Genomic DNA, 26910 nt, shown 5'->3' with positions numbered 1-26910 from the left:
TGCTTTGTAGCCCCAACTGCAGAAGCAATTGTTTGCGCTTGCTGTGAGCCATTTCCCATGCACCCTTTTCCTGCCTGCTCCCTCAGACACAATACTTTCACACCAGAAATAGTCTCCCAGCCCATACACTTTTGGAATTTCTTTCTTACACAGTCTCCGCAAGCCAAGAAATCTGCTCAGTTCTATTCAGTAGATTCCTGACAGTCTTTAAAGGATTGCTAATTCCAGTCTGCTTAAAAAATGCAGAGCATTTCTCCCTTACAGCTTTTCTGCCTTCCCTTCTGTGAGCCCGTGAGCACCTGTTGGGCCATAAAAAACACACCAGAAACACAGTACACCTGAAATTATCTGAAACTTCTGCAGTGCTGTCGACAAGGAGATCGCATGCTCCATGGAAGGGCCATCAAGCTGCTAATGCAAAACCAGTTTTCTGGAAGAGATTGGTGCAGCCTTGGCTGGTTTGTATTAAGGGCTAACAAGGGTTAACAGTGTTTGTTCTCTCCATCTCACCCCCTCCTCCTCTCTGTGCATTTCTGTCAAAGACCTGCTCTCGGGCCAGCCACCGCTGGGATTAGGCTGCTCTAACAGTCTGGCTGACACTCTGTGCAGGAATAAAGTCCTGCTGTCTGGAAGCAGCACACACGAACGTGCTTCGCAGCCCTCCAGAAGGAACCCTAGAACTGAAAGAGCAACAACTGGGACTTTGAAGATTTCAGAATTATGAAAATTTAAAATAACCTTTGAAAACACACAATTTAAGAAAATACCAAAGCTCTTGGGCTTTTTTTTCTTTTCTTGAAAGACTGCAAGCATTTTAGTTACTATGTCTGTTCAGGAGCCATATGGAAAAATCAGTTCTGTCCTGTTAAACTGGTCACACAGTTTTGGTTTTCATCTGTCTACAGAGATCTGAAAAGTCTATGGTGTTTTATTTTAGGATTTTTGGCAAAGGAAGCAAGTGGTCTGGGGATCATTTGGCCAGGAACACAATAGGTAAGCAGAGTATTTCTTGTATAACATATTTCCAGGAGTCTGAGGGTATACTGTTTGTGTAATTTAGTGAAATCAGCCTTTAGCATGATGTTCTCTTTGGGATAAGCTGATTATAGGTTGGTTGGTCGCTTGGTTGGTTTGTTTTCCTGGACAAGAAAAGCTGAGCTGCCGTGGTATCAGTGTGGTTTGCAAGATCCTGACATTTAAGCAACAGAATGACTTTTTTTTTTTTAATCTTCTATGAAGGACAGAACAACTCAGATTCCACTGTCAGAGGTAAAGCAAAATATTTGGGGTTATGTTTTGAATCTGTAAACTATAGACTACAAGAATAACATAGTGGCAGCAAAGTGACTCAGAGTCATAAGGAAAGCTCTAAGAACATTAAAAATGGAATTGATATAATAATCTTTATATTTTTTCAACTTGTTCAGATGGTTGTTTAATCTTGCATTCACCTAGGCGCTAAAAATATTACAAAGAAGGAGAGAATATCCTAACTTTATTAGGACGTTAAGTAGGACATTCAGATGACCTGATAGTGATAATTTCAATAATAATCTCACTGATACTAAAGATAAGCGTTACTTTGGGAATCACAGATGAAAACAAATTTTGTATATAAAAATCTACAGATGTATTCAATACTATGTTTCAATGAGAATGTCTGAAATGGATTTATAAAGGAACTGGTCCTTTTATAAAGTCACTTTAATTGTAATGGACAGCAGGTCTGCTGAATTGTAGATATTTTGACTGCCTAAGATCTTCTGCACATTTGCAGGCACCATGAGGAAAGGGCTGATCTTGGAAACAAGTAAAAATGACAAAGGATGGAGCCTTTGTCTTTTATGCTCTCTTCTATCATTAGCCAATAATCAGATTTAATCAGGATTTTTACTCTTTACTGCTTGTAAAATGCAGTAAGCTACTTTTTCCTCAAAAAAGGGATCTTGCTCACAGAGCTCCCTCTGCTTTCCAAATCCCTGAGCTACAGCTGGTACCTGTATTAAAGTCTACGTCCTGTCTATGCCCTTCCTTCTTCTCCCTTTGATGCCCTTTTCACTTTTGCACTTACCTCTCCTTATGAAACTGGATGTAGCAGGCACAAGAAGTTGTAAGGATAATAATAACCTCACATAGTAGTGTACTGTCAAAATTTCTTGTCCTAACTGGAGTCTCCTGTCTGCACAGCTCTGTGCAATGTAACGCAGCACAGTTTAAATAACATCAGCATTTTCAGAGATGATTGTTGGGACTGTTTATGTACATTTCTTTCATAGCTTCAAAGCTGATAATGGAGCTTTGGCAAAATTAAGGGAGAATACATGATTTTTGAACTCTTTTAGAAGAGTAAATACAATAGAGCTGTTACAAGTTCCAGTAAGCAGCAAATGCTGAGATGGGCTGGAAGTGATGCAGGTGTGAAAGGAATGGGCAATACAAAAATCTCAGAATTATTTATCTAGCTGCCCTACAGTAATAAAGCTTTCCTCTAAATGAGAGACACAAAGACCTTAAAGTCTGCTAAGTACCAATTTAAGGATTTTTGTCCAGGACCCTCCACTTTTCATCAAACAGTATCTTACACTGCTCTGAATAACTTACTCTGATCCTCTTCTCTATACATACCTATAGCCACAATAGATGAAACAAAAATTAAATGATATCTGACAGAACAACAGAAGCAGTGTTTGGGATAGTGACCTCCTGTGAGTTTGACAGTGACAGTTCCATTACAAATAACCCACTCTCAAAATTTGGCATATGAACACTATAAACTAGGAAAAATATTTTAAATGTAATTCTCCACTCATTTTGTCAGCACTGAAAGGGGTATTTTTTTATATAACTGTCTTGTGATATTGCACCTGTGTATTTTTCTATAATAAAAGACTTCATAGCATCTTCTGCCATTAAATCTGTGCAGAGAGATCTTCTGAGAAATATTTCTCTGTGAACTTTAAGCAATTTAGCAAAATGGAGATGGGCATGGTTTGAATGCCTGGCTTGCTGTGATTATGATAAATACCAGCAAAGGCACAGAAAGGGAGGGTATCTGATTATTTTCCCACCCCCAAGACAGCAGTTTCCATTCACTTTTGTTATCTCATTTTGCAGTACTGAAGATGTCCTGGTTCTGGTTTTATCTGCCTCTCCATCTTCTCATGGCAGCTTGCTTGTGTAATTCCATAAAAGCACCCAACACCAGCTCCCAACAGAGCTTCAAGACCGATCTCTTCAATTTCTACCACTCCCTGATACTTGCTGATGGTAAGGAAACTACAGTTCACCTGCTGAAAGATATACCAAAAAGGTAAGAGCAGATCAGTCACTCCTATTCTCAGATACTTCCCTATGACCCTGGTAGCTGCATGCTACTAGTACAAGTCAAGAGTTGCTATGCACCTGCAGAGCTCTATCAGCGTCCACTGAATTTCCAGAGAAATACCCCATTGCTCTCAAGCTAAGTGTCATTACACTGCCCAGAATCTGGAATGACCCTCTGAGATGAAGTTTAGATTCATGTATACATTTCAGACAGCTTTCTGGGGTATTCATAAGAGGAGCAGCAAAGCTGATATAGAATGGGTGGGCTCCAACAGCAAGCAGTTATGGCACATAAACAGCCTGGCCTCAGAACTGCAGAGACACATCAGCCATCCTACAGTCACTGTAAAATACAAGAATTTTACCTAGCAAATTAACTGTCCCAAAAATGCAATAGAATATCTGCACAGACTTCTTATCAGAAAAACTTCTGCCATTGTCCTGCATGCTGGAAGTGTTTTTGTTGAATGGCACTAAAGCTTGCTAGGATCAAAAGTGCTTTGCATGCAGAAATTCCACAGATTCTTCATTTCCCCAAAATATCTGCAAAGTTTTCTGCCATATCTAGACATGTAGGTAGGTGATCTAGATATTACAACTGGCATTGCATCTTGGGTAGCAAAGACTGATCTACTTCTTTGGGAAGAGATGCACTTCAGGTGGTTTAATCAGACTCCACCTGGGACAGTGACCAACACAAACAGATTTTGACATACACCCGAGCAGAGTGGTCATGGAGCAGAAAGCGAGCCAGAGGGTTCGGTCTCGATATGCATTGCACAGAAACTGGAACGCGGCTCATGTTATGTAATGTGAAAATGCTCACAAGGGAAAAACTAGGAGCTCTCCTTGTTAAAGGCAAATGGGTATTGAAATTTCAGAGAAAAGTGAATTTTTCTATGTTTTTGTGGCATAACATTAAGATTGCAATTAGGAAGCAAAACCCCCTTCAGTTTAGCATGATCAGGTAAGGACCTTATGAACCCCAGAGTCATCCAAACAGGAAACCAAGAGATTACAAGTTTTGGCTTAAAGTGAAAGATTCAAGAATGTGGAACTGTTTCCAGTGAAGCCTGACTCTGGCCCAGTAGCCATATCCTGAAAGTAAGCCAGACCACTAGGCTGACATGATCTATCCATAATGACTAGGCTTGTCTCACTAACAAACATAAAAAATCTTGAATTGCCTTCATTTAACTGCAGAGTGAGTGACCCAAGTCCAAACATTTCTGTGGCTGTATACAGTCTGTATACACCAAAACAACAGAAGTAAACAGAAGATTAAAGGAGTGAGACAGGAGTCTGGGCTTTGTTAAGCAGGAATCAAAACCTGACCAAGTAAACTGAGGTCACTTTGTACAGCTCACGCACAGCAGCCTCTGTCATGAAGGCAAGTAAGTTAGAACTGGGCTGGATGAAACTGCCATTGACGTCTGATAATGTTCAGGACTGGCTAAAACCATTCTGTCACATCCACTTCATCTGACACCCAGAAAGACCTAGATAGGCAAGCACACATGAGGGAGGATAGGGTCTAAGAGCTTTCACTGAACTCCAGTCAGGAAATCCTGAGAAAAAGCACACCAAATTCCCCAGAGTTAGCCATAAGGTGGTTTTCTAGAAGGCAGTCAGTTTAATCACATCCATCATTCAAAATAACCAGGTAAGTACTCAGATACAATATTCACCTGAAGTGTGTTAAAAATTCAGTGGGAAAAATACTGCCTATGGTAAGTGGATAAAACTTCCAGCAAGTATCTGTGGATTAGAAAAAAACCACAGCACTTATTCTTCCCACACCTGAGGATTTCAGACATTCACCATACCCTTCTGTTGGTGCGCTTCAAAGGGCAACAGTCATTTCTACCCACAGTGGAGTGACCCACATCAGAATGGCTGATTACAAGGAGGCTCAGGCAGATCTGAATTTCCTGACGCTTTACCTCTGTTTTTAATCCACACTTACAGATACTACTTTTTTTTGGAGGAAGGCAGAGCCCTTTCACCTTTCACAATAACAGTGACCCCCTGTGATGTTCCCATCGAATGGAGCATACTTGTGCACAAGACTTCAGCAAGTTTCCTTGGAAAAGCAGCACGAGGTAAGACCTTCAGTTTGTCTAAGCAGAGACAAAGAAAGCACAAGTTATTCATAAGGAGTTGTGTTACAGGAAATTCCCCACAATCTTAAGCATCTCATGCTTCCCTCTCCTGTAAACTGCCATGGGCTGAAGGGGACATCCCTGTCTCTGTGGGTGAAACATGGGAGCCCATGGGATTTTACCATCAAGTAAATTAAGGATTACATGCAAAAAAAATCTAAATCTAAGGTTAATATTTGCAAACAACCCTGGGTTTCGTGGCTCCACAAACACAGATCAGCTTCATAAAATGTACTGGTCCAAACTTCATCTGCTGCCTCAGCTCTTTTTCTGTGGCTTAGGTCACTTGAACCAGTCATTTTGCTCCCCACAGTGATGCGGAGAAGGATTAGCTGTTTATTTTTATAGGAATACCATCTACCATGGCAGTGGGCATTATGCTGCCTTTAGCCTAAGAGGAGATTCCATTCACTTTCATGAGTTTTTAAATTAATTTTTCAAACTAAAATCTGAAAGCTGCCATTAACAAGTTCTTACTTGTCAGGCAGGTACACCTGACTGAGGAGTTCAAATAATGCTCCTTTGAAGTGATAAATTTTCCCTCTTCATAGGAGACAATGGCACAAAACTAAACCAAAGAAAACTCCTTTCACAGAAAGTATGAGTCTCCTTGAAGTAAAGTATGCAAAGAGACAGCCACTGGAAGAAGAAAACTGTAGGGATATCAGGCACAATACAAGTCAAGCTTTTGCAAGTTGTGGTTCTATAATCATAGTCTTTTTGAAAACATAATTTTGTAACTGCACTGTTAAAATAAAAGCTACTCAAATTTTATTTTAATAAATTTCCAGTAGCAAGAAGTATTTTTAGTTATAATTATTGTTTTCAGGAAGAAAATACAATGTTCCCTGACATACAAACAATAAAACCTATGCAATGTGCTTTATTTCACATCTGTTAAACAGAAGTTACAAGTCTGCTTTTTGCCTGCAGGTGATCATGATACACAAGAGGTCTCAAAATCTCAGAGGTCTCCAAGCATGGTGTCCACCATTTTTAACTACAAGGGAAATTCTGTAGAGACTTACATGGGTATGTCTTCTCATTCTGCCCTTTATATGCTAGAGTTCTTATCCACTGAGCGAGACACTCACATTACTGTGTACTTAGCAACTGACACAACATCTGGGCACCTCTATCCAGAACTTCCAATGGATCCACGCATAGATGTTATTGGCATTGGGCATACAACAGTGACTCTGACCTGGAAACACAGTCCCTCTGTCTTGCAACATAGAGAAAACATCCAGTACTGTCTTCTAGTTAATGAGAAACACAACTATAAGAGCTTATGTGCTGCTGAGACAGCAATCAGGTCCTCTGGAATGAAACTGCCACCTACATTAGCTTTGTCTCTCTCTCCGTACCTTCTCGAACCGCAGCAGGTGATGATATTGTCCAACAGCGAACTGAGCATCATCAACAAAGTGAGTAGTGGGGAGGTCAGGCAGACATGCATGGGTGCCAAGAACACTTACACAGTGCCCAATCTCAGTCCCAGCACTCAGTATTACTTTGATGTTTTTGTTGTCAATCTCCTCACAAATGCTAGCGCTGCTTATACTGGGACGTTTGCAAGAACCCTGGAAGAACCTGAACCTAAGGTGATGGAGCTGAAAGATGGGAAAGTGATTCAGGTTGTGCTAGATGGGAAAAAAAAGAAATTCTACAGTCTGCAGTACCAGGCGAGGCACAAGAAAGTACAATTCACCTTCCAGTTGTGTCGTGGCCAAGTACAGGTTCACATAACAAAGAACACTAAAATAGTGGCATCAGAAAATATCTCAGGGCTGAGGTATTTCTCACTGAAGGGAAAGCCACTGGACACATATTTGGTGCAGCTGAGGTCAACAGATGAATCTAACTCTTCTGTAAAAGTACAGGTGTCCCCCCATTTCCACAAGCCCTTATTCCCGCTTCTTCCAGAGAGCTTAAAAATCAAGTCCTTCAGTAAACTGAGGACCTGCAACTCTGTCACCATTGCCTGGCTAGGAACACAAGAGGAGAGCAAGTACTGTGTGTACAAGAAAACAATTGAAGATGATCAGGTCTGGATGGAACTGCAGAGTGCGGACAGGTGCTCTGGACCCGAATCCCGGCACAAGTCAGAGAAAGTGCTGTGCAAGTATTTCTATGATATAAATCTCCAGCGAGCCGTCACCACAGAGACCATTACAGGGCTGGATGTGGGCACTCTTTACTTGTTTGATGTTTATCTCTTTGGGCCATCTGGCATCCCTGTCAGATATCACAGCAAAGTTGTGAAGACCAGAAAAAAATGTTGAAGGTTTTTAAAGAAATGTTTTGAAGTAAGTGAATGAGGACTATTATCAAAATCTAAGCCAATCCATGCCATAGCCCGTGAAGTTTAAAATATGCTGACACATAAAAAAATTTAAAGCCATGAGATGCTATGGAGGAAACATCTTAGTTGTCTAGAACATTACGCTCACTTTTGCATCTTCTCTCCTGTATAAGGTGGTTTTTTCCCCTCAGCTGTCTCATTCAGACATCAAAAACAGACCTGTGAAACAAATCCATGCACATGGACATAAAATATCCACAATGGCACCCACGAGAAATAGATTGGTTACCTAAAATGCTTCTGAAATCCAATACAGAAATGACATGAAATGCCTCTCAAGAAGCACACATCATTATTTTAAAGTCCCAAAGAGTTTTCCACTTTGTGTAACTCCATCAGCTAACGAGGGACTGAGAGACCCCACAAGTCAAGATGCTCTTGAGAAACTGAACTTCCCTGCTGCTCGAACAGGGATAGAGACAAAAAGAAATTTTAAAAAGCAGTGGAACTGGTGTAAAGCTCCACACCTTGAGTAAAGCAGCCTGAAATACATCTTCCCCTATTATCTGCATGTTTGCTTGGCTTTCATTTCTATGGAGAAACTGTGCTTGGTTAGAAACAGACAAAATTCAGGCCAGGAACTGGATTTTCTGGGGAGTATGCAAATACACTGCTGTACTTCTGCCCATTGAGGAAAGCAGCAAGTAAGGAATCTTGCCATGGAAAGGAGGTTTTTATCTATGATCTCTGATATCAAGTCCATGTCTATCACTGTGTGACTCCTGAGTGTAATATGCTCACTCTTTATATCCTTAACCCAGCCTATATCAATGAATGCATTGCTGTAGGAAAAATTTAATGTGGTTTTCCTATTAGATATCATGAAGGGAAACTATTTGTAGTAAAAATCCTGACAAACACTTCTTTTGTTGTCTTGTTTCCTTGATTACCTTCCTTAGATGACAAGAGATACAGTATAAAAAAAATTGAAAAAACTAAAAGTCTTCATAAAAAACCCCTTATGCTCAATTTCAATTATCAGCAGAAAATATTTTGTACATAGGCTCTGGGCAGGTATGGAATTTACCTATAAAGAGATATGATAGATTCACTGACCCAGAGTTTGACAGAGAAATCTTGCCTGCTTTAATTATTTTTCCTCTGCAATTATACTAAGCAAAGATATAAATGATTAATGCCATCATTGTATATTTCAGAAGTTTGCTTGCAATTCACGGTCATCAAGGTTCTGGTTTACGCTGAATAATTATTATCTCCAAGCATGCTTGGAGGCATTTGGTAAGGACTGAATCAGTCCTCTGTGCAGTCACAGAGGATCGTGCATTTCCTGCTGCAAAGGCTTCATAGCACTGTGAGCCCTGTACAGTGCATGCTATACATTAGCAAACTTATTAGTCCCAGAAGAAGGGTTCTGGCCTTCACGTGGAATCAGTTACAATGTCTGGGCTTTCGCTAGGCTTTACATTCCTGCAGGCGCTATTCTGGATTGAGCAGTGCTGTGGCAGGAGCTATGTGCTCTGTGACCTCCTCCCCACACTCTGTGGGACTTTTGGCTAATTACAGGGGCTGGCAACTACATTGCCTTCTTTCCAAGGCAAGCATTGTCTTCATTTTGCTCCTGCCAAAAATAGTCTAAGCTCAAAGAGCAACAGAGGTCATCTCCACTTGGAAATCTTAATGTTTTCTTCTGCTTTCCTCCTCAATTTCAGGCATTTATATTCTGGATGAACTTCACTTAGATACCCTACAAATGACTGTAATAACAACCATAATAGAGGAGGAACAGGAAGATCTGTTTTAACTACAGATACTATATACTCTTAGTACACTTCCCTCAGACTGTCAGAGCATTAACCCTTGCTTTTGCCCTCTGTACACAAATGCCACAAAAAACGTCACTTTGAAGAGGAAGATACACAGGCACCTTGCCTGACAATGGTGTCTCTACTGAAGAATATCTTTCACCACAGAACTGGCTTTAGACCTTGGTTTAGGGCTGTAGCCAAGACGACTGAGGAAGGGATAGAAGGAGAGACTAGGACAGGGCAGAAAGAGCTGAGCAGTCAGAGGTGATACATAAGCAAAGGCTTGGAGTAGCACTGAATTGACTGACAGTTAATCGGAATCTGGAGGGAAGGAAGACTGCAGGCTTGGCAGTCAGCAGATATTTTAGGGGGACTTTGGGAAGAGCCAAGAGATTGTCCCCTTTGCAGCTTCACCAGCTCCTCTTCACTCCAACTCTCCCTGGCCATTGCCACATGCAGAGGACCGGCTGAGGCAGAGACCAGTGAGGAGCTCAGAAGATGACAGCTTATGGCTCCTGCAGCCCAGGCTGTGACACAAGCAGAGCAGAGACTACTGCTGCTGCTGGGAGGGCTGATGCTAGTCCCTTGCTCACAGGAGAAGCTGCCAGCCACACATGCCAGACCCTCCATGAGCAAAGGCCCCTGCACGGGAGGGAGAGCTTGGCTACAGAGAGGAACATGTTATTCTGTCAAAATCCATTGCTTCTAATACAAGCAGAGCAGGCAGCCTACCCTCCAGGTAGCAGCCCACTTTCTTATGCATGCAGCCAGCCATGGTCTGCAATACAGACCCCAGGAGCAGCAGGGAATATTCCTCTCCATTGATCTTTCCACTGTGATTCTGCCTGTGTGCACCAGAATGAAAACCTGTTTTCCATTCACTCATGCCCATACCCTGCTTACAGGACAGCCTTTGGGTGCACTGGTTTTTAAATTGAGTGTCACTTTGCCGACTGCTGTCCTGGGAGTGAAGTTTCATAAGTTTATCCACAACAAAACCAAAGATGCTGCACCACACCCTTGGTGCTCTTCCTACCCCTACCTACTGCTCACATGCACAGCTCCCCATCTTCAACAGTCAGAAGCCCTTCTCTGTCAAAGTTGTTTGGCATCTTTCCATCTCCTCTCCCTCCCATTTGACTATTGCTTGCCTTTTCCCAAGCCACATTTACCTCCTTTCTTTTCTTTATGCTTTCTGCAGTCTTTCTTGCTGAATTTCTAGGGAAGCTCAATTTCTTCAGTCCAGCCTGTCCTAAACTGTCATCAGCTCTTTCCATCTGCTCCCCATCCCCACTGAATTGGAGTCGCACGGGAAGTGCAGACAGATATCTTCATGGAGATTTCAAGAGCAACGCTTTGCTTTTGTGGATCATTTAAAGTCCTCAACATTATTATCAATCAGGCCAAAGTATTATTCCTAGTGTTCAGTGGTGGGTCCCAGCTTCTGTGTGCTTCCAGCTATTGTACCTCAAGTCCTGTCACAGCTGAAATCAAAGCCTGAGGCCATGCATCTCTTCCCAGCATCTTTACAGACTTGCTCCCATTGCTAAGCCACACCTCCACGTGGGAAGTGAGGGTCAGGGGTACCAAAAACAGAGGGCAAGTAATAAGAGCAAACAGGTTTTATATCCATGTCCCCTTTCTCTGCAGGCTCAGCCTCACAAATCACCACTTGAATTCTGGAAATGAGGTGCAGGTATCTGAAACAGGGAAATAATGAAGCACAGGCTTCTAAGTTTGCCATTGTGTATACCTGTAAGCTGCAAACCAGTAGAGCAAGAGGCTCTTCAGCATCACTTTCCAGTATCTCATACAACTGCTATTGCTGGAAACTTTAAAACGTAACTTAAGACAGTAATAATTGCTCATTTAAGTTACACACTTTGAAAAATACTGCTACCTAAAACCAGTGTAGAGGTTCAAGGACTGATGACATTTATGGGTTAATATTTAACTGACATTGAGATTCATCTCTTTTGTCATTTCTTTTTCCTCCAGTATTTAACAGCCCATTTATTCATTCCCTGTTACTTTGAGTTTCTTAACAACTGTAACTACCTTTCAAAGTGAACCTGTTAGTCTTTTAGAAATTGTTCCCTATCTACCCACAAATACATTCAGGGAAGCATTCACAGCTTTGCGCAAAAATTTTTTTTTTTACTTTATCTTTGTATCTTTGCATGGTTTTTCTGGCTAATGCATTCCCACTCAGAAGACTTGCTTTTAGCTTAAGCAACATGTTTAAAATAGTTTTGCTACTTTGGCCCCAGGTGCTGGACTGAAATCCTGCTCACTAATTGCTTTCAAAGACAGAGAGCTGATGTGTTTGTTTACATGTATACACATCAGACCCATTTTGGGCTTCATCGCTGTTGTTGGGTTTTGGTGGGTGGTGTTCATGAACCACGGACACTGCAGTTGCACATCCTGGCCACATGCAGCTTTGCACAAGGCTTAAAATCTAATTTTAAAAGTCAGATAACATTAGCACTGACAGCAAGTACAAACCATTGACCCCAAAATGCCAAAGGCTTTCACGTGCTGTAAAGGAACTGAAGCTCTCTGGCATTTAGGAAAAAAATGGATGACTTGGCAGCTGAACACTCAGCAAAATAACAAGCCCAGGCAAAACAAAATAGTTTATTGTATCTTTGGGGATGAAGGGGAACAAAAGATGCACGGCTCTTCATCACTGTTACCTATTCTGCATATGCTGGATTGAGAAATCAGTGTAACAAAGCACAGACAGGTGAATGCATTTCTCCTGCAAAACAACAGGTATTTCCTGGGCAAATCTGTCAAAGAATATTAAGAAATAGCATTGTAAAAAGCAGCTAAATTTACTAGAAGAGACAAACAATAAGTATGTCACACTCCTGCATTGCATTTTTCTGCGAAGAAACACGATATAACTCATGGATGAGCCCAGAGGATACCGGGCTAACAACCGCTGCTGGCATGAGCTGCTGTCACTCCAGCAAGCAGTGCTGCCAGGAGGTGGTTGAGCATCCAAGGCAGCACATGAAATGCCACACTGCCGCCAGGCCTGCGAGCACGAGAGGGCAGCGTCATACTGTGGGAGAAGCAGAAGGAGCTTACTTGATAAGATTTATCAGAAGAAAATATTTCAGCAAATTTAACAAGCCAAGCATCTTGCTGATAAGATTATTAAGGCAGAATAGATAGAAGAAAAATCCAAGGAGCTTACATGGCTTTCTTATAGTCTGTCAAGTGTTCCAATTTGGGTTTTTTTTTTAAAATTAAAGTGCATAAAAAGTGACAGCCAAAGCACAAAAAAAGATAGGCACTTGCTGAAAGGACTGTAACACCAGCATTCCCACTGCCTCCAAGGTGTTCAAGACTGCCATCACTGACAGGGCCAAAGCTCCTATAAAAACCAAAAAATACAGTGGTGCCAAGGACAATCACAGATTTCACGAGGTTAAAGCAGGGACTGTTAGTTCAGACATGATCTGCTCAGCAAGTTGTGATTCCAGGCACCCCCTGACAACTATCTTCTCCCGTAGAGCCCTTGCCCTGAGGGAGGTTCTCTGGAACCTTACTTTCCTGTCTCACTGACAACACTTGGCAGCAATTTACCTCCCACCAGATCTGGATGTCCCACCAATACTCTGGGACATGGGCAACAGACCCTGGTTTGTCAGGGGTCACTGATCTCGTGGCCTCTGCAAGACACTGAGGATTTGCTTACAGGGACTAAGAGCCATCCCTGGGAACCTGCATACCCTGTCCTATACTGCGTTTGCTCTGAGGAAGGTTCTCTGCAATGCTGCTCTAATACCTCAACCTTATGAAGTCATTTGAACAAGGATAGCCTTCCCCTGGCTGACAGCAGAGTAGACCGAGGGGGTAAGCACCAGAATGCTGTTTCTTTTTGCAGGTATTAGTATCAATGACACAGGAGAGTCTCTGAGAAGGTGACCTGGGAGCTCAGTTTGAAAAGGGTTTTTCAGACTCCTATGGTAACTTGCTCTGAAAGCAGAACCCAGTAGGAAAGGAGATCTTCAGAGGCCAGGGTGGGAGCAGAAGAAAAGCATGAAGAATCTGAAGGTAATGAGGTAAAATTTGACTTTGTCAGAAGCTTCTAAGGAAAAGAAGGGCCCAGCCTGGATCTATATTTTGCATCCGGCTCCTATTTTTGTAAATTGGCTACTACTCAGCCTTTTTGCCTGGACACAGATTTCTCCAGAATGACATTCATTTTCAGCAGGGCTCTGCAGGGGCCCTGATAAAGGCTGCCAGTGCGATACATCAGCCCTGGCCCTTCCTTCAGCATTTTCCAGGCATCAGCACTGCAGTGGTAACTGTGATACCAATCACTTTTTCACTCTTTCCAGCAGAAGGAAGACTGTGCTTGATTGAGCTTCACTACTGATTCATTTCTGTCTCTGAGATTCAGTGCCAGCATATAAACCCACTAAGCCCCTAATATTCCTGTAGCTTGTGACTCACACAAATAGGAGAACTCAGCATGCAGTGTGTTGTCTGTACCAAGACCATGACTCTAAGGAAATACCCAATCTCTGAGTCTCCTTTAGAGGCCTCTGCAAATAACCACCCACAGCACTGTTAAGGTAATGTGCTGTAAGACCTGGATTTCACATCTAACAAATCAGCTGCATAAAAAAAACCAAACAGGGACTTGAAGCAAATAGTCAAAGCTCTTCTGCTTTTGTCTAATCTCTAACTAATCTAGCTCTTCTGCTTTTCACTTTCTTCTGGGAGGCATAGGTCAAAACCAGCCTGGCAACACTCAAAATGGTATTACACAGCACAGCTGAGGTGGTACCACCATTGAGAAAAACATCCAATTTAAAGATAGAAAGTACCAGTGTCGGCTCCCCTACTTTCTGTGGAGGCATGAGGAGCCTGGCGATGGCTTTAAACAGGTTAAATGCATCTCCACTATAAGCTATGGGCACAACCTGTCTCTTCCAAGGCCACAGACATAACAACTAGAATGTTTAAGGTTGGCTATTTGAGTGGATCTCAGTTACAGGAGTGCAGAAAAGCAACTTTCCTCTATGTCCCAGGGGTGAGTTTCACAGGTATACCTCTAAGAAATGGCTGAGCAGCAGAGCTAGCAACTTGACTGGTTTCCCAGGCCTTACTAATGAGGTAAGGAGGATTCAAGGCTGTTGAGAGTGAGTGCCATCTGGTTGGAAAACTACTCAAGGTCAACACTTTTGCATGCAAATAACTGACGACATTATGATATACTAAGTACATTTATAAGATGTATAGGTGGCAATCTGTAAGGCCTCCTCCTGAACTCATCCTCATTTTCATAAAACCTATGCTCCAAACAACTTCATATAAATCTGCACAGTGGTATCTATAGATATCAAGTCATCCCTGAACAATGTGTGCTCTAGACACTACTAAGGAAGGGAGCTAAAGGTCTATCCACACACTCACCGAGACACACACGAGGCTCCTTAACAAATCCATGCTTTCAACTCCCATCAGACTTGTCTTGGAAGAAGTTAACCATGAGCAGGGACTGGAAAAACTTGCCATAAAACCTAACTCAGAAGATGTTTCAGAAATGAAAAAAGTACAAAGGAGACTGAAAAGAGAGGATGGGTCGGAGTTGAGTTTCCTATAATTTCAGGAACTAATGAAGCTACCAACAACGTGCACAGCATTACTGGCTCTCACTGTGTTTCCAGGATGCTTGCAATATTGTGATAAGACTAGTGGTGTGGGACAAGCAGAACTATTGCTATTCACTGCAGTGGTGCCAAGGGTTCATCTCCTAATGCTTCACCCACTGAACCCCTATAATTAGGGAGTTAATAGCTTCCTTTACCTTTTCGCATTATTGATACATAGAAAGTCGTCGTATGCATGAGCTACTTGGCTTAAAAGTATCTCAATGTCATGACTTAGGGCCAGTTTCATGATCTTTAAACATTCGGAGTCAACAGTATCCATGGCTGTGGATTGTCAGCTGCAAATTCATGAAGGACCATGAAAGCAAGAACAGTCTGCTTACGATAATAATCGGGAGGCCTTGGGATTCTTACTGTATATGGTGGAAAGTTTTAAACTTGGAGGATTCTTTGGCCTTTTTTCATATAGAAGAATCCCAACCAAAGAGGGAACCAATATTAAGCACTACAGTCAGTGACCAGTGCCTTTGAGGACAACAGCCATCCACCACAGAGAAGGATTCCTTTCTTTATCCACAACTCAAAGAAGGAAACATAATTTTATTATTGGGTTGACGTAAAAAAAAATCAAGTATTTGTATTCAGGCAGTTAGTTTCCTAAGTGGGCCAAAACCTCTGGTTTTGTGATGTGGCACAGTCCTCAAAGCCAGATTTCTGAAAGCATATAGTGCCAGTTTCTCAGCTCAGACTGAGAACCCACAAATTGGCTAGACCATCAGAAGTGCTTTGCACATTATCTCCTATTGGGACAAAATCTTTTAAAATCTGTCCGTAACTCAATGAAACCACAACAGTTACATCTGCAAACAATTTGGCCCATAATATTTTCCTCCCTAGTCACGCTTATGCAAAGAAAAAAATGCTATTTTTATAGCAACTACTTTATCTGTGTTATTCACGTGTACTGATGCTTGACTTCCTAGGATACCTCGGAGAAAAAAGCAAGATGGGGTATTTTTCTGTCCCAGCATAGAATTTAATTAGCTACAAAGAAAAAGTTACCCCTAACCCCAAAACACAACTATTCTATAGCTAAAAAGCAAATGGTTTCACTTTGAAATGAAACTTCTCTAGAAGTGATATCAGAACTCCTATACATGCAAATAGTTTTTGTTTGCAAGGGTAGTTATTCCTGAAGAAAGGACTCAGAGAATTGAAAGGTGATTCAGAACATGTAAAAAACCTGTAAGTCTATACTTCAAAACAGAACATTAGACAGGAAATCCTCAGCTCATGTTGTGTTGGGCAGTCAGTTCTGACTAGAGTAACTGACAATTACATTATTTAATAGCCTTTTGAGTCTCAGAAATTGGCAGCAAACCTAATATTTCAGCTATTTGGATAAAACTGTTCCGTGTCTCTAGGGTATTGCTGTTTATTTGCCTCAACTCTACTAATTCCATCTTAACCAGGTATTCAGAAAATGTGTGATAGCAGAATTGATCAGTCAAAACATACTGAACATTCTTTTCCAGAGGATTGAGAAATAATTCAAGTAGTTCTTTTGCAACATCCTTTGGCTACACTGTCCCTCCCACAAACTTCTTAAAGAATTACATCTATTATTGTCCTACTACAATTTATTTCCCTACAGACTTTAGCAAAACATTCACATAAACTTTTACTTCATTTAGAGCAGGGAGTTACTTCCCCCCCCCCCCCCCCCCCCCAATAGAACAGTTCCCCACCCACTCCCCAAGAAAAGTATGTAAATTGTTACAGCAAGGCACAATGACACCCAATGGTAAAACTGCAAGCATGCTCATGTCCCACTGCTAAAGCATAAAGGTAAGCAAATGGAATAAAAAGAAATAATGGAAAGACTAAATCTTAAGTGTATGAGGAGGAAACAAGAAAGAATTACCTACAGCCTTCACACAGGAAGGAGCAGATCCATGTCTCTTAAGGGTTACTTTGGGCCTGTAAAGAGAATGGCTTCCAGGCTGTAATTCATCTACAAGAATCTGACCTCCTTCCAGAGTCTCACCAGACTTTGTAGTTTCTGGATCTGTTTTGGCTTGCGGCCTCTTTTGCCTTGTACCAACCCTCACCTGCTGCAGGGAGGTCCCTTTGCACACCCCTCCAGCACACTGTGCCCTGTGGAGTGTGTGCACTGAAGAGCTACCAACTGTGCGGATAGCACAAGTGCTCTGAAACACTCAGAGGCTATGAAGATGGGGCAAAATGAGTGGCATTATTGCCATGCATCCATACTACATTTCCCACAGTCAGAGAGGCATCTTCTTGTTTCCTGGAAATCATGCAGGACCAGCAAATTGCAAGTGACAAGAATACAGGGGAACAAAAAAAAGTCTAGACACAAATCTAGGATCCCTATTTGGATTTTTTTATTCCCAATAGAATAAGGGTGAACAGCATATTGAGTTTTTCATTTGGCCTTTTACAAAATAATGGGTTATTTTCAGAATACAGCTTTGATTCAAGTTCTGGTTGGTTTGATTCAGGCCTGTATCCAAACCTTTAAAAAAACAGTTCAGTTAAAACAGTTAAAGGAAGTAGTATAGGGCTTACTGTACTTTTTCCTTTAACAGTGAAATGTTTTGACTGGAAGCAATTTGGGTCAGGAGCCATTTTTTTTTATTTGATGTATATTCAGGCCACAGCACTGATCCTGACAGACCTACGTGCAATAATAAATGTGGTGGGTACCATTGTTTATTCTCACTTTAAAGTAACTGAGTAATTTTACCATTAGGTGGCACCAGAGAATATTTTAAGATTAATATGAAGGACCACTGGAACTGTAATCTGGAAGAGTCTTAAAGCAGATGTAGCCACTAAATTAAAAAAACAGTCATCTTTGCTATGCATATGAGCACTTTAATTACTTGACTATAAGTGATAGCTTTACACATCTCATCAGAATGCAAGCTACAGCTAAACCCATTTCTTTGTTAGCAAGGTTTTTTTATTCTTAATCACACATGAGAATTATTTAGTGTGAAATTGCCATACAGTTTGATTTAACTGAGATGAACAGCTTTATAGTGTTTTATTTGTCTTACTGAAAAGAGAAATATCTCTCCACCCAGACAATTCCAAATGTAGGCTATTAAAAAATACCCTTTCAAGAGTCCCTGTGCATATTTGGTACAACTCCAGCTAGCCCTATGAATAATTTACCCGCTAATGAGCTCTTTTCTGTTTATGAAATAATACTCTTAAGAATAGTAAGGCAGGACGTAAGCAGTAGCCATATGTTTCTTCTCGAATTCCAGCTAGACAAATGACCTGAAAATTGCTGTTGCAAGAACTTCTAAAACATATGGCTAAGTACAGAGTATTTGTTAACTTCTTGTGTCAGATCCAAGAGTTTCCAATTATCAACAAAAGATGGCATACCAACCCAATTACTCCTGATATATTCCAGTCAAGACAGATTCCAAGTAACCATAGCTGTGTGGGTGTATGTGGTTTGAAATAACAGGAATCACTGAAAATTTAGTGTAAATAAAAAGAAGTAGACCTTCCACATATCACATCCAGACAAATGTGTCCCAGTGTGCTGAATGTGCTTTCAACAGGAAGCAGGAATTTTTAGGCATTCTACCAATGCTGATTTCAAGCCATCATAAACTATTAGAGGTACATTTACTTTCCAGCATTACAAAAAACTCCTGCAATAGCTTATTTCATTTGTCAGAGTGGAAAAAATAGATGTTTCTTACATAAGAAAACAAAAATGTACCAAATACTTTTCAATTACTTTTTTAAAATTATTAATTGCAGATTGCTTTTTAAGACAACATCCCTGTAGCACTGAATAAACACGAGGCTACAATTAACAGTCAGAACACTGGTACATTATGCACATTACTGACACATCTGACTAAGCAGCTGAGTCTGGCCCCATGTTCTTACTCACAGGAGTACTTCGACCCAGCAGATAAAACGTGTTTTCATATCATGCTTTAACCAAAGAATCTCTAGGCATTCTACTTGACAGCAAGATGGAAAAATAATGATATATTCACAGTGAACCAGAATTCATAGAACCAAGGAAAAACATGAGGAACACATTTGTAAACTAAACAATATTTCATATTCGTACTGTAAAATTTGTTACATCATCTTAAGAGCTATATAAACTGTCAAGGACTATTCTCACTGTACTATGCCAGTGTGTTGGTCCAGGTCAATGACAGCATATTCTTCACTAAGTATTTTTCTGGGTTAATTTTGTTTTAATCACACTTTCATCTTGCAAGGAAGATAAAGGTCCATGGGTCACTTCATGCTGCATTTATATGTGAATTCAGCATACTGAAAGCCACTGCTTAGGTCCTTTATATTTAACTTCCAATTACTGCAACTGTTCTAAGGTTTAAACTGTGAGTGGTAGCAAAACATACTAAATGACAATTATCCATGGGCAAGCTAATTACTGAGATGCATGCCTTTTGATAAGACACAGCCCTGCAGTCACTTCTCAGATGTAGGTCCCTTGGGTCAAGTTGTGCTATCCCTACCAAAGCAGAATTCACTTACTACACTACAGACCTCTGTTTTTGCTCTAGTGGGAATATGGCCTGACTAAAGGCTGCAGGAACATCCCCAACAGGTCACTCTCTGGGGAAAAAGCCTGAAAGAAATCATGCCACTGGTGAAGTGAGAGGAAAAAGCCCCACAAAACCTGAGAACCTCCCCAACTTCAAGATTTCCAGCCAGACAAATTGATCATGAGGGAGACTGGTCCATTTCAACCAAAGTAAACAAAATTCATGAAAAATAATCCCCAAATACTTAGAACAGACTAAACATTAAAATAACCGCATGTACAAAAGATGTATTTAAGAGTTTAGAAATGTAATCTTTTCCTAATGGCTCAGTTTTCACTTTCATGAAACTGAAAATCACTAATTTAACTAATCCCTCATTTATTGTATTGACTTCAAGAGTAGTAACTGAGCTATTAGTGTAAAAAAAAGGCAGATTTTTAAAAACACAACTCTAACCTAATTAATGTGTCACGAGGAAGAAAAAAATAAAGAGGTGAAAAATCACATTTTGTACCTGCCTAGAGTCATCTTTAACTACAGTAGGAAGATTCAAAAAAACTAAAGATCATTCTGAAATTTGCTACCTCCGTGCTATCTGAGTGTAGATGACTGATGTATTTCTCCCAAACACAAGACAAACTAAACTGCTGTTCCTTATCAGAGCAAATAATATCTGGCACTGTTCATAGGAATTTCCAATATTAACCCACCTGTAAACCAAAGAAAACATTTTCTCATAGCTCAGGAATCACAGTGCCATGGCAGCTCATTTGTAACACACAGGAATGTTGCTTGTGAAACTTAATCTGGTATGAGCACATGGAGGTTTTTTCAATGATTAGCTATTGTTTTATCAGCTCCATGATGCAAAAAGATGAGTTTTCACCAGAATGTTAATGGTATCTAACTGACAATGTTTCCTCACCACCAGAATAAATATTAGTAGTGAATACGTTTTCCTAAGTGTCCTTACACACCTTTTTTTTCTACTAAAATGTGGAAAAAGTATTCAGAAGGCTGTGCCATGAATCAAAATACCTAATTCTAAGTCAGCAACAATCCACCTGCCAAAACACTAGTCCCCACCGCACAATATGCTCCACTTGTCAAACGTGGACTCTCAGACTTGCGTATAGAAACAGCCAAATACATATTTTTATCTCTCCCTTCTCATGCTATTAATTTTGTTGGGGATTGTACTTTCTCCCTAAAGCGCATTGTTTCACATGCCCTAGCTTAAAGAATGTGACTCCATTCCAGCAACACACTTCAGCAGACACATGAATTCAATCACGTAAGTAAACCTATTGATTTTGGTGAACCTCTTCATACACAGAGCCAGACTTAAGCACCACAGTGAATGATGGCCTTTCTTTATAATCTTATATATTGTCTAGAATCATCCAGTTATCTTAATGTCAAGAAAAGTATGTGCAATCAATCAGCTTTAGCTATTTCTGAATAGTAGTGTCCATGTTTTTTATGGTATTAGCTAAACGTTGCTATTATGGTACCACAGAGTGCCTACCCCAGGGATCTGAATCCTGCTCACTCTCCCTCCTGAGGGACAGGGTATTACAGGTGAGTCTCCTGACTACTACACTCTCAAAGGGAATTCGAGAATTCTGTTGCTCTACATTAATGTTCAGAGTCACTGTTGTAACTGTATATTCACCAGTGGATTATTTGTTGTCCTGTATTTCTGGACTGTTTCTATATATGAATGATTATGCACCTTTCATCTGCTCTCACCTCAAGACCTATGTGGCCTTTGCCACTCCAGGACTATTCAGTTTGTTACACAAAATGAGTTCAGGAAGGGTACAGATTAGTTAAGTGAGCTTCATCTCGCACATAGCATCTGTGCAGAAGCCCTTGTATTGCATTATTACATCTCATAAATGAGACTCCCCATCTCCCTGCTTTCTTACATCACTTCCCAAAATTGTACTGCTCTTCACTAACTCCACCAGCAATTTTTTGCACATGATGGCCGTATGGAAGGGCACTAATCTTTGTTATTTGGGATCACTGCTGCACCTCCTAATATTAATTTGGTTCAATGGTCTCAGCCAGTAGTTTTGTACTGGATATTAAAAGATTTTTTCATTTTAAATATCCCGACAGAGGCAGATAAGACACACTCAGCCCATTTTAGTATAAAATGCATAACATTCTTAGAGCAAAACTCCCACAACTATTTAAGTTAATAATTAAAAGGCCTTCCCCTAGGGTTAACTAAGTCAAGTTAGTGATTCATCTCATTTAGAAGTGCACATACTAGGACAAAAAAAAGGAATGGAAGACTGTTTAATTATTTTGCATTTCATCCATGCATAACTCCATATTATGACTGCATACAGAAGTGCAATATGCATCCAGAGAAGTAAAATATTGCTACATATTTTGGTAGTTGTGACAGAGTGCAGCAAGCCACATACCTTGAAGTCATCCAAGCCTCTCAGAGCCCCTCAAATTGCTACAGAAGACATACCTGCATATCTGAAACTTCTCTGGTGACTGCACCAGTTCAAACACTACGGCATTCACTCAGAACACAGGCAGACTTGCACATGTAAAAATACATGTTCGAAGTTACTGGTACTTTATACCTCCTGTATGGTCCATAGTGACTTGTAGTCCTAGCCAGTCACTAGTCCAAACAATGCTTGAAAAGCAAAGTTGCTTTAATCCAAATATTGTTCACAGCTTTGCAGAAAGACTAAACCATAGGAGAATGCAGCAAGTGGAAAAAACATTTCCAGGGGGCACAAAAAGAAATTAGGTGCTTAATTCTTATTGTAAATTAATCTAAACTGACTGCTTAATGCCATCAGTTTTCTGAGAATTTTTTTTTTTTAATGTACTCACCTACACCAACTAAATCCAGAAAGACAATAATCCCAGCAGTCTCCAGTTTAGTATTTTGGAAAGTAGATCCTTCTCTTCTGCTGCCAGAAAATTGCTCAGCAGAAAAACAATGTTAGTGCGGTCAACGTTAAAGATGACTATTTACTTGATATCAGCCAATTGTAACACGTAGCTCCAGGGTGACACTAGTTGCTGCCTCCATTAGGCAATAAACAGTGCTTTCATGCCAAACCTAACTCTGTCCCCATGTCCCCAATCTATAGGAATCAAAGAATTTTGCAGAACAAGAAAAAAATCAGCTCCAGTTATGACAGTAGAGGTGCTGTATTTGCCAAAGGCCGTTACCACTCCATGCAGGTGATATATCAGGGACCATCTTTAAGAAAAAAACATGCACCACAGTCCTCAGGAAAAAACAACATATAAAGAAATACAAGAGTGCAGCACCAAATCCAAAACCAGGAAAAAGTGGGAGACTGAAAAGATAATCAAAGATGATACTAGAACAAGTTATTTTTAAGTGATTTTTGAACAGTTATGACAAAGAATGGCCAGATTTGTCAAGAATATGTCATGGCTTCAACTAGCGGATGTAGGGTATAATAGTAGTAAGATAAGCCTTTAACAAAGTTCCACATAACATCCTTATAAGTAAACTAGAAAACTGATCTGGACTGTTCCTGGAATAAGAACATACAATGGTTTGAAATGTAAATTCCAAAAAAACTCTCGGTATATTTCACAGAAGAAGAATAGAATCATAGACTGATTTAAGGTGGAAGGTCATCAAACCCAGTCCCATGGTCAAAGTAGGACAAGTTAGATCAGGTTGCTCACAGCCTTGTCCAGTCAAGTTCCGGTATCTCCAGTGATGGAAATCTCACACTGTCCCTGGGCAACCTGTTCCAATATCTGACCATGCTTAAGGTGATCATCTTCTAAACAAAACGTGTTTAGGATTTTGTGTGCTAACCTGTGTCCACTACCTCCGTCCAGTCATTGGCTGACTGCTCTTTTAAAAAAAGAAAGACGAATGGCTATCAATTAGGCAACCCTGCTATCTACAGCCACAAAAACACTGGAGATTGTGCTGAGGGCAACACCAATTGTTCCAAAAAAATACTGTTAAATTAATTATTCAAGTTTGGAAATAAATACTAAGTTATTGCTTAAAATATTTTTCAGATTAGCTCTAGGTTGACATACAATCTTAGTAATCATGGTGGAAAACCAGGTTTGGCTTTACTATTTGTAGCCCATTCATGCAGTAAGATAGCAAGCACTCCTACATAATTAGTCTTGCTAATAACTGTTTAGAGGTATCACTTTGGTTTTTTTTAAAGAGCAGTACAAACATTTGCCCAGAAATCATCAAAATGCAGGATTTTTTTGAAAGTAACATTTTAAAAATTAGCGTATTAGCAAATTGAGAGTCAGGAATTTATTAGGCAAACTAAAGAACATGCTTCATGGTATTGCCAAAGAGTGTTTGTTACACTAAGATCTCTGGATCAAATCTTGCAAATCTCTGCAAATTCATTTACTCTAACATGTCTGTGTAAAAATGTCCAAAAGCAAAATGTATTCCTTCACGTCCACTGAAGTTCCTGGCCATTTACAGTCACTAACCTGATAAAACACTATTACAGACTTGTTTTAGGAATGTAATTCAGTCATTTCAGTGCTTCCTGTCTCTGCCTCTGTGGGCTAGTAAACTTGACTTCAACAGTTTGGTTACATTAACCTAGCTTTTCTTGCCATTACTATGATGTTTTTCTTTCTTCTGAGTACTATGAGTCATTTCCTTAAATCTTTGCTGGTTTGGCTGCAGTCTTTAGGATAGTAGGAACTGCCAATGCTCCTCTTCCACTACTCATATTAATTCCACTGTGTTTTAGAACTATCTCTCTATGACATTTGTTTTATCTAATGTATTTTTTTAAAAATAATTAGATTTTCACCTAATGTAAATCATCGAAGCTCAACTGTCAGCATAGCTTCTTTGAAGCCATACAAGTTTACTGTTGTTGAGGGTCCGAGCCCTATGTTCTATTACCATTCTGAAAAAGCCATTGCAGATCACTAGCTGTTTTCCATGTGTTTAGAAACACAGCTGTCCCACTCAATTCTTTCATTCATCAGTTCAGACTGAAGGAATATAAAAGGAAAGAAATCTTTATGCCTAAGTATGTGAAGTCTTCTAGTGCATTTTGAGGGCTCAGGTAATCTTCTAAGTATTCCTAAGCCTTGGGCAGAAGAAAGCACACCAAAAAGAAAGGAACAAGAATATCAATAAATAAAATCTTTGACCTCCTGAATGTGAATAATTTTTTTTTCCATCTATTTCCCTACTGGATCACACACAGAACTCAAGCCAATTCTTAATAAATCAATCCAGATGAATAATACAGGTTTCCTGGAAGATATAGCTCAAGGTGATTGGTCCAGAAGAGACCAGGTAAAGGTGGTTTGCATCATCTTTGAACCACTCAGGCTCAAGACTGTTACCACTACTGAAATGGTTCTTATTGATAGCAGACTTTATAAGACTCCATAAAAGATACCAAATGGCATTCCACAGTAAGTGTCTGCTTTACTGAAGTGTTACACAGATAAGGAAGACAAAAAAAGGATGACTGCTGAAACTACCTCTGTATGAGGCCAATATACTGCCAAATAGGGTACTCTGGTCTCAAGTAACCTTCCCACTAGCATCAAAAGAATGGGGCACAGTTCTAGTATCACAGGAGCTAGTTGTAGTTGCAAAGCCAGACTGCTGCTGCTTCTCCTCCACTCCCCATTTAGATCATGGCTGCATTTGCCTCAGATGGAAACACACTGGAAAAACTAAGGCTACTCTCTTCACAGTCATGGTCCATGTTTAATGTGTGCATTAAAATAAACTACTTTTACCAAAAATTTAATCATTAAATTACTTCTTGCCCTTGGTAGACCCAACACCCCAAAAGGAAAAAAAAAATCTTCCCCTCTCTCACTCCTAAATTAAGTATTAAAAAGATCAAATTACACAGCATATAATAAAGTATGAGATCTGAAAGAGACTAAAACAGGACTGTTCTCACACATCCTTACAATGTAATTTGTACAGCTTGGCTACTGCTTTACACATAGCTATATTTAACATCGAGAGGTATTACGCTGAAGAATTCAAGGTAATAGCTATAGAAATGGGAAATAGAAAGTTATCTCCTAAAAATTCTGCCTGCTCTGAATTACTACAGCAAAACTAAGCTTTTGTAGTGCAGAAAAAATCATGCAAGAGATTATTTCAGCTATCAGCTTCCTTGTGCTCATGATGAGGCAGTCTCCCTGCCTCTTACTGAGTACTTGCATATCTTCTCATAAGCACAAGAAGTTTTTTGCTCTCACAGCCAGTTCTGTGTTAAAGTTCATGGACCTTTTGTCTCCCTTCCTTTACCAGAGATCATGTTTATTTTGTCTTTGAAAACAGAACAAAAAGTTCTTCAGGAATCATACAAAACCAAAGACATCAAAGCTACTAAGAGTATTAGAAGGGGAATGGAATTGAACAAAAACTACAAGAACATCTTTTCAAGGGTAGTTTTTTTTCCCCCCGCAGTTCTATGATCCCATGAAGTATCAAATCTACCCAAGTCAACAAGTTATTTTAGATAAAATAAATTAAAGAAATTCTTCAATTTCCAAAAGCAAAGTAAAAATACCTATTTTTTTGTTTTGCTATGACTTTTCTCTCCCTACACTTTGTTCAGCTACTTATATCTGTATAAATTAGACATCAGTGTTACTTCAGCAATAAATCATTGCAAATTCTGAAACAGTAGTATTTAATACTAGAAGACTACACAGAGTAAGGGTATTAGAAAAACAGTTGCCTGAAGTTCAGATTGCAGCTCATGAGGTTTTTCTTTTTTTCTGATACCATATCCCTATCACCTTGTGCTACTGAAAAGCCTGATCTAAAACTTGTTACAGCTCCACTAGCATGACCTCTAACATTTCAGTCACAATTAGACAATTTAAGTTTGCACTGCTGACACTTACCCACTTGGGAGTCCGACTCCTTTTCAGAAATCAAGGACAGCCAACTGATGAGGGGCATTCCTATAACAAGAGGGAAGTTCCTACCAGGGAGCAGCAAGGGCAAGGCTGCTCCCCAAGGCAGGACAAACTGGGGCAGAGAACAGTGCCTCACCAATCCAGATG

The 26910-nt window shown here is 40.2% G+C and overlaps 1 protein-coding gene across 2 annotated transcripts; it reads left to right on the top strand.

The window, feature by feature from the left end:
- The first annotated feature begins 580 nt into the window (after positions 1-580).
- LOC141945793 (protein NDNF-like) lies at positions 581-8711 on the top strand. 2 transcript variants are annotated; one of them, XM_074874405.1, is made up of 4 exons: positions 581-993; positions 3115-3310; positions 5293-5426; positions 6420-8711. In XM_074874405.1, exons 1-4 carry the CDS (start codon positions 921-923, stop codon positions 7769-7771), a joined length of 1755 nt encoding a protein of 584 aa, XP_074730506.1. In that variant the 5' UTR covers positions 581-920; the 3' UTR covers positions 7772-8711. The 2 variants fall into 2 exon arrangements, with proteins under 2 accessions (XP_074730506.1, XP_074730507.1); XM_074874406.1 differs by lacking the exon at positions 581-993 and adding an exon at positions 1120-1269.
- Positions 8712-26910: the final 18199 nt, after the last annotated feature.

This window comes from Strix uralensis, chromosome 7 (assembly GCF_047716275.1).
Source record: "Strix uralensis isolate ZFMK-TIS-50842 chromosome 7, bStrUra1, whole genome shotgun sequence".
Classification (NCBI taxonomy): Eukaryota; Metazoa; Chordata; class Aves; order Strigiformes; family Strigidae; genus Strix; species Strix uralensis.
Note: the sequence above shows the minus strand (reverse complement) of the source record. Positions and strands in the feature narration are given on the sequence as shown.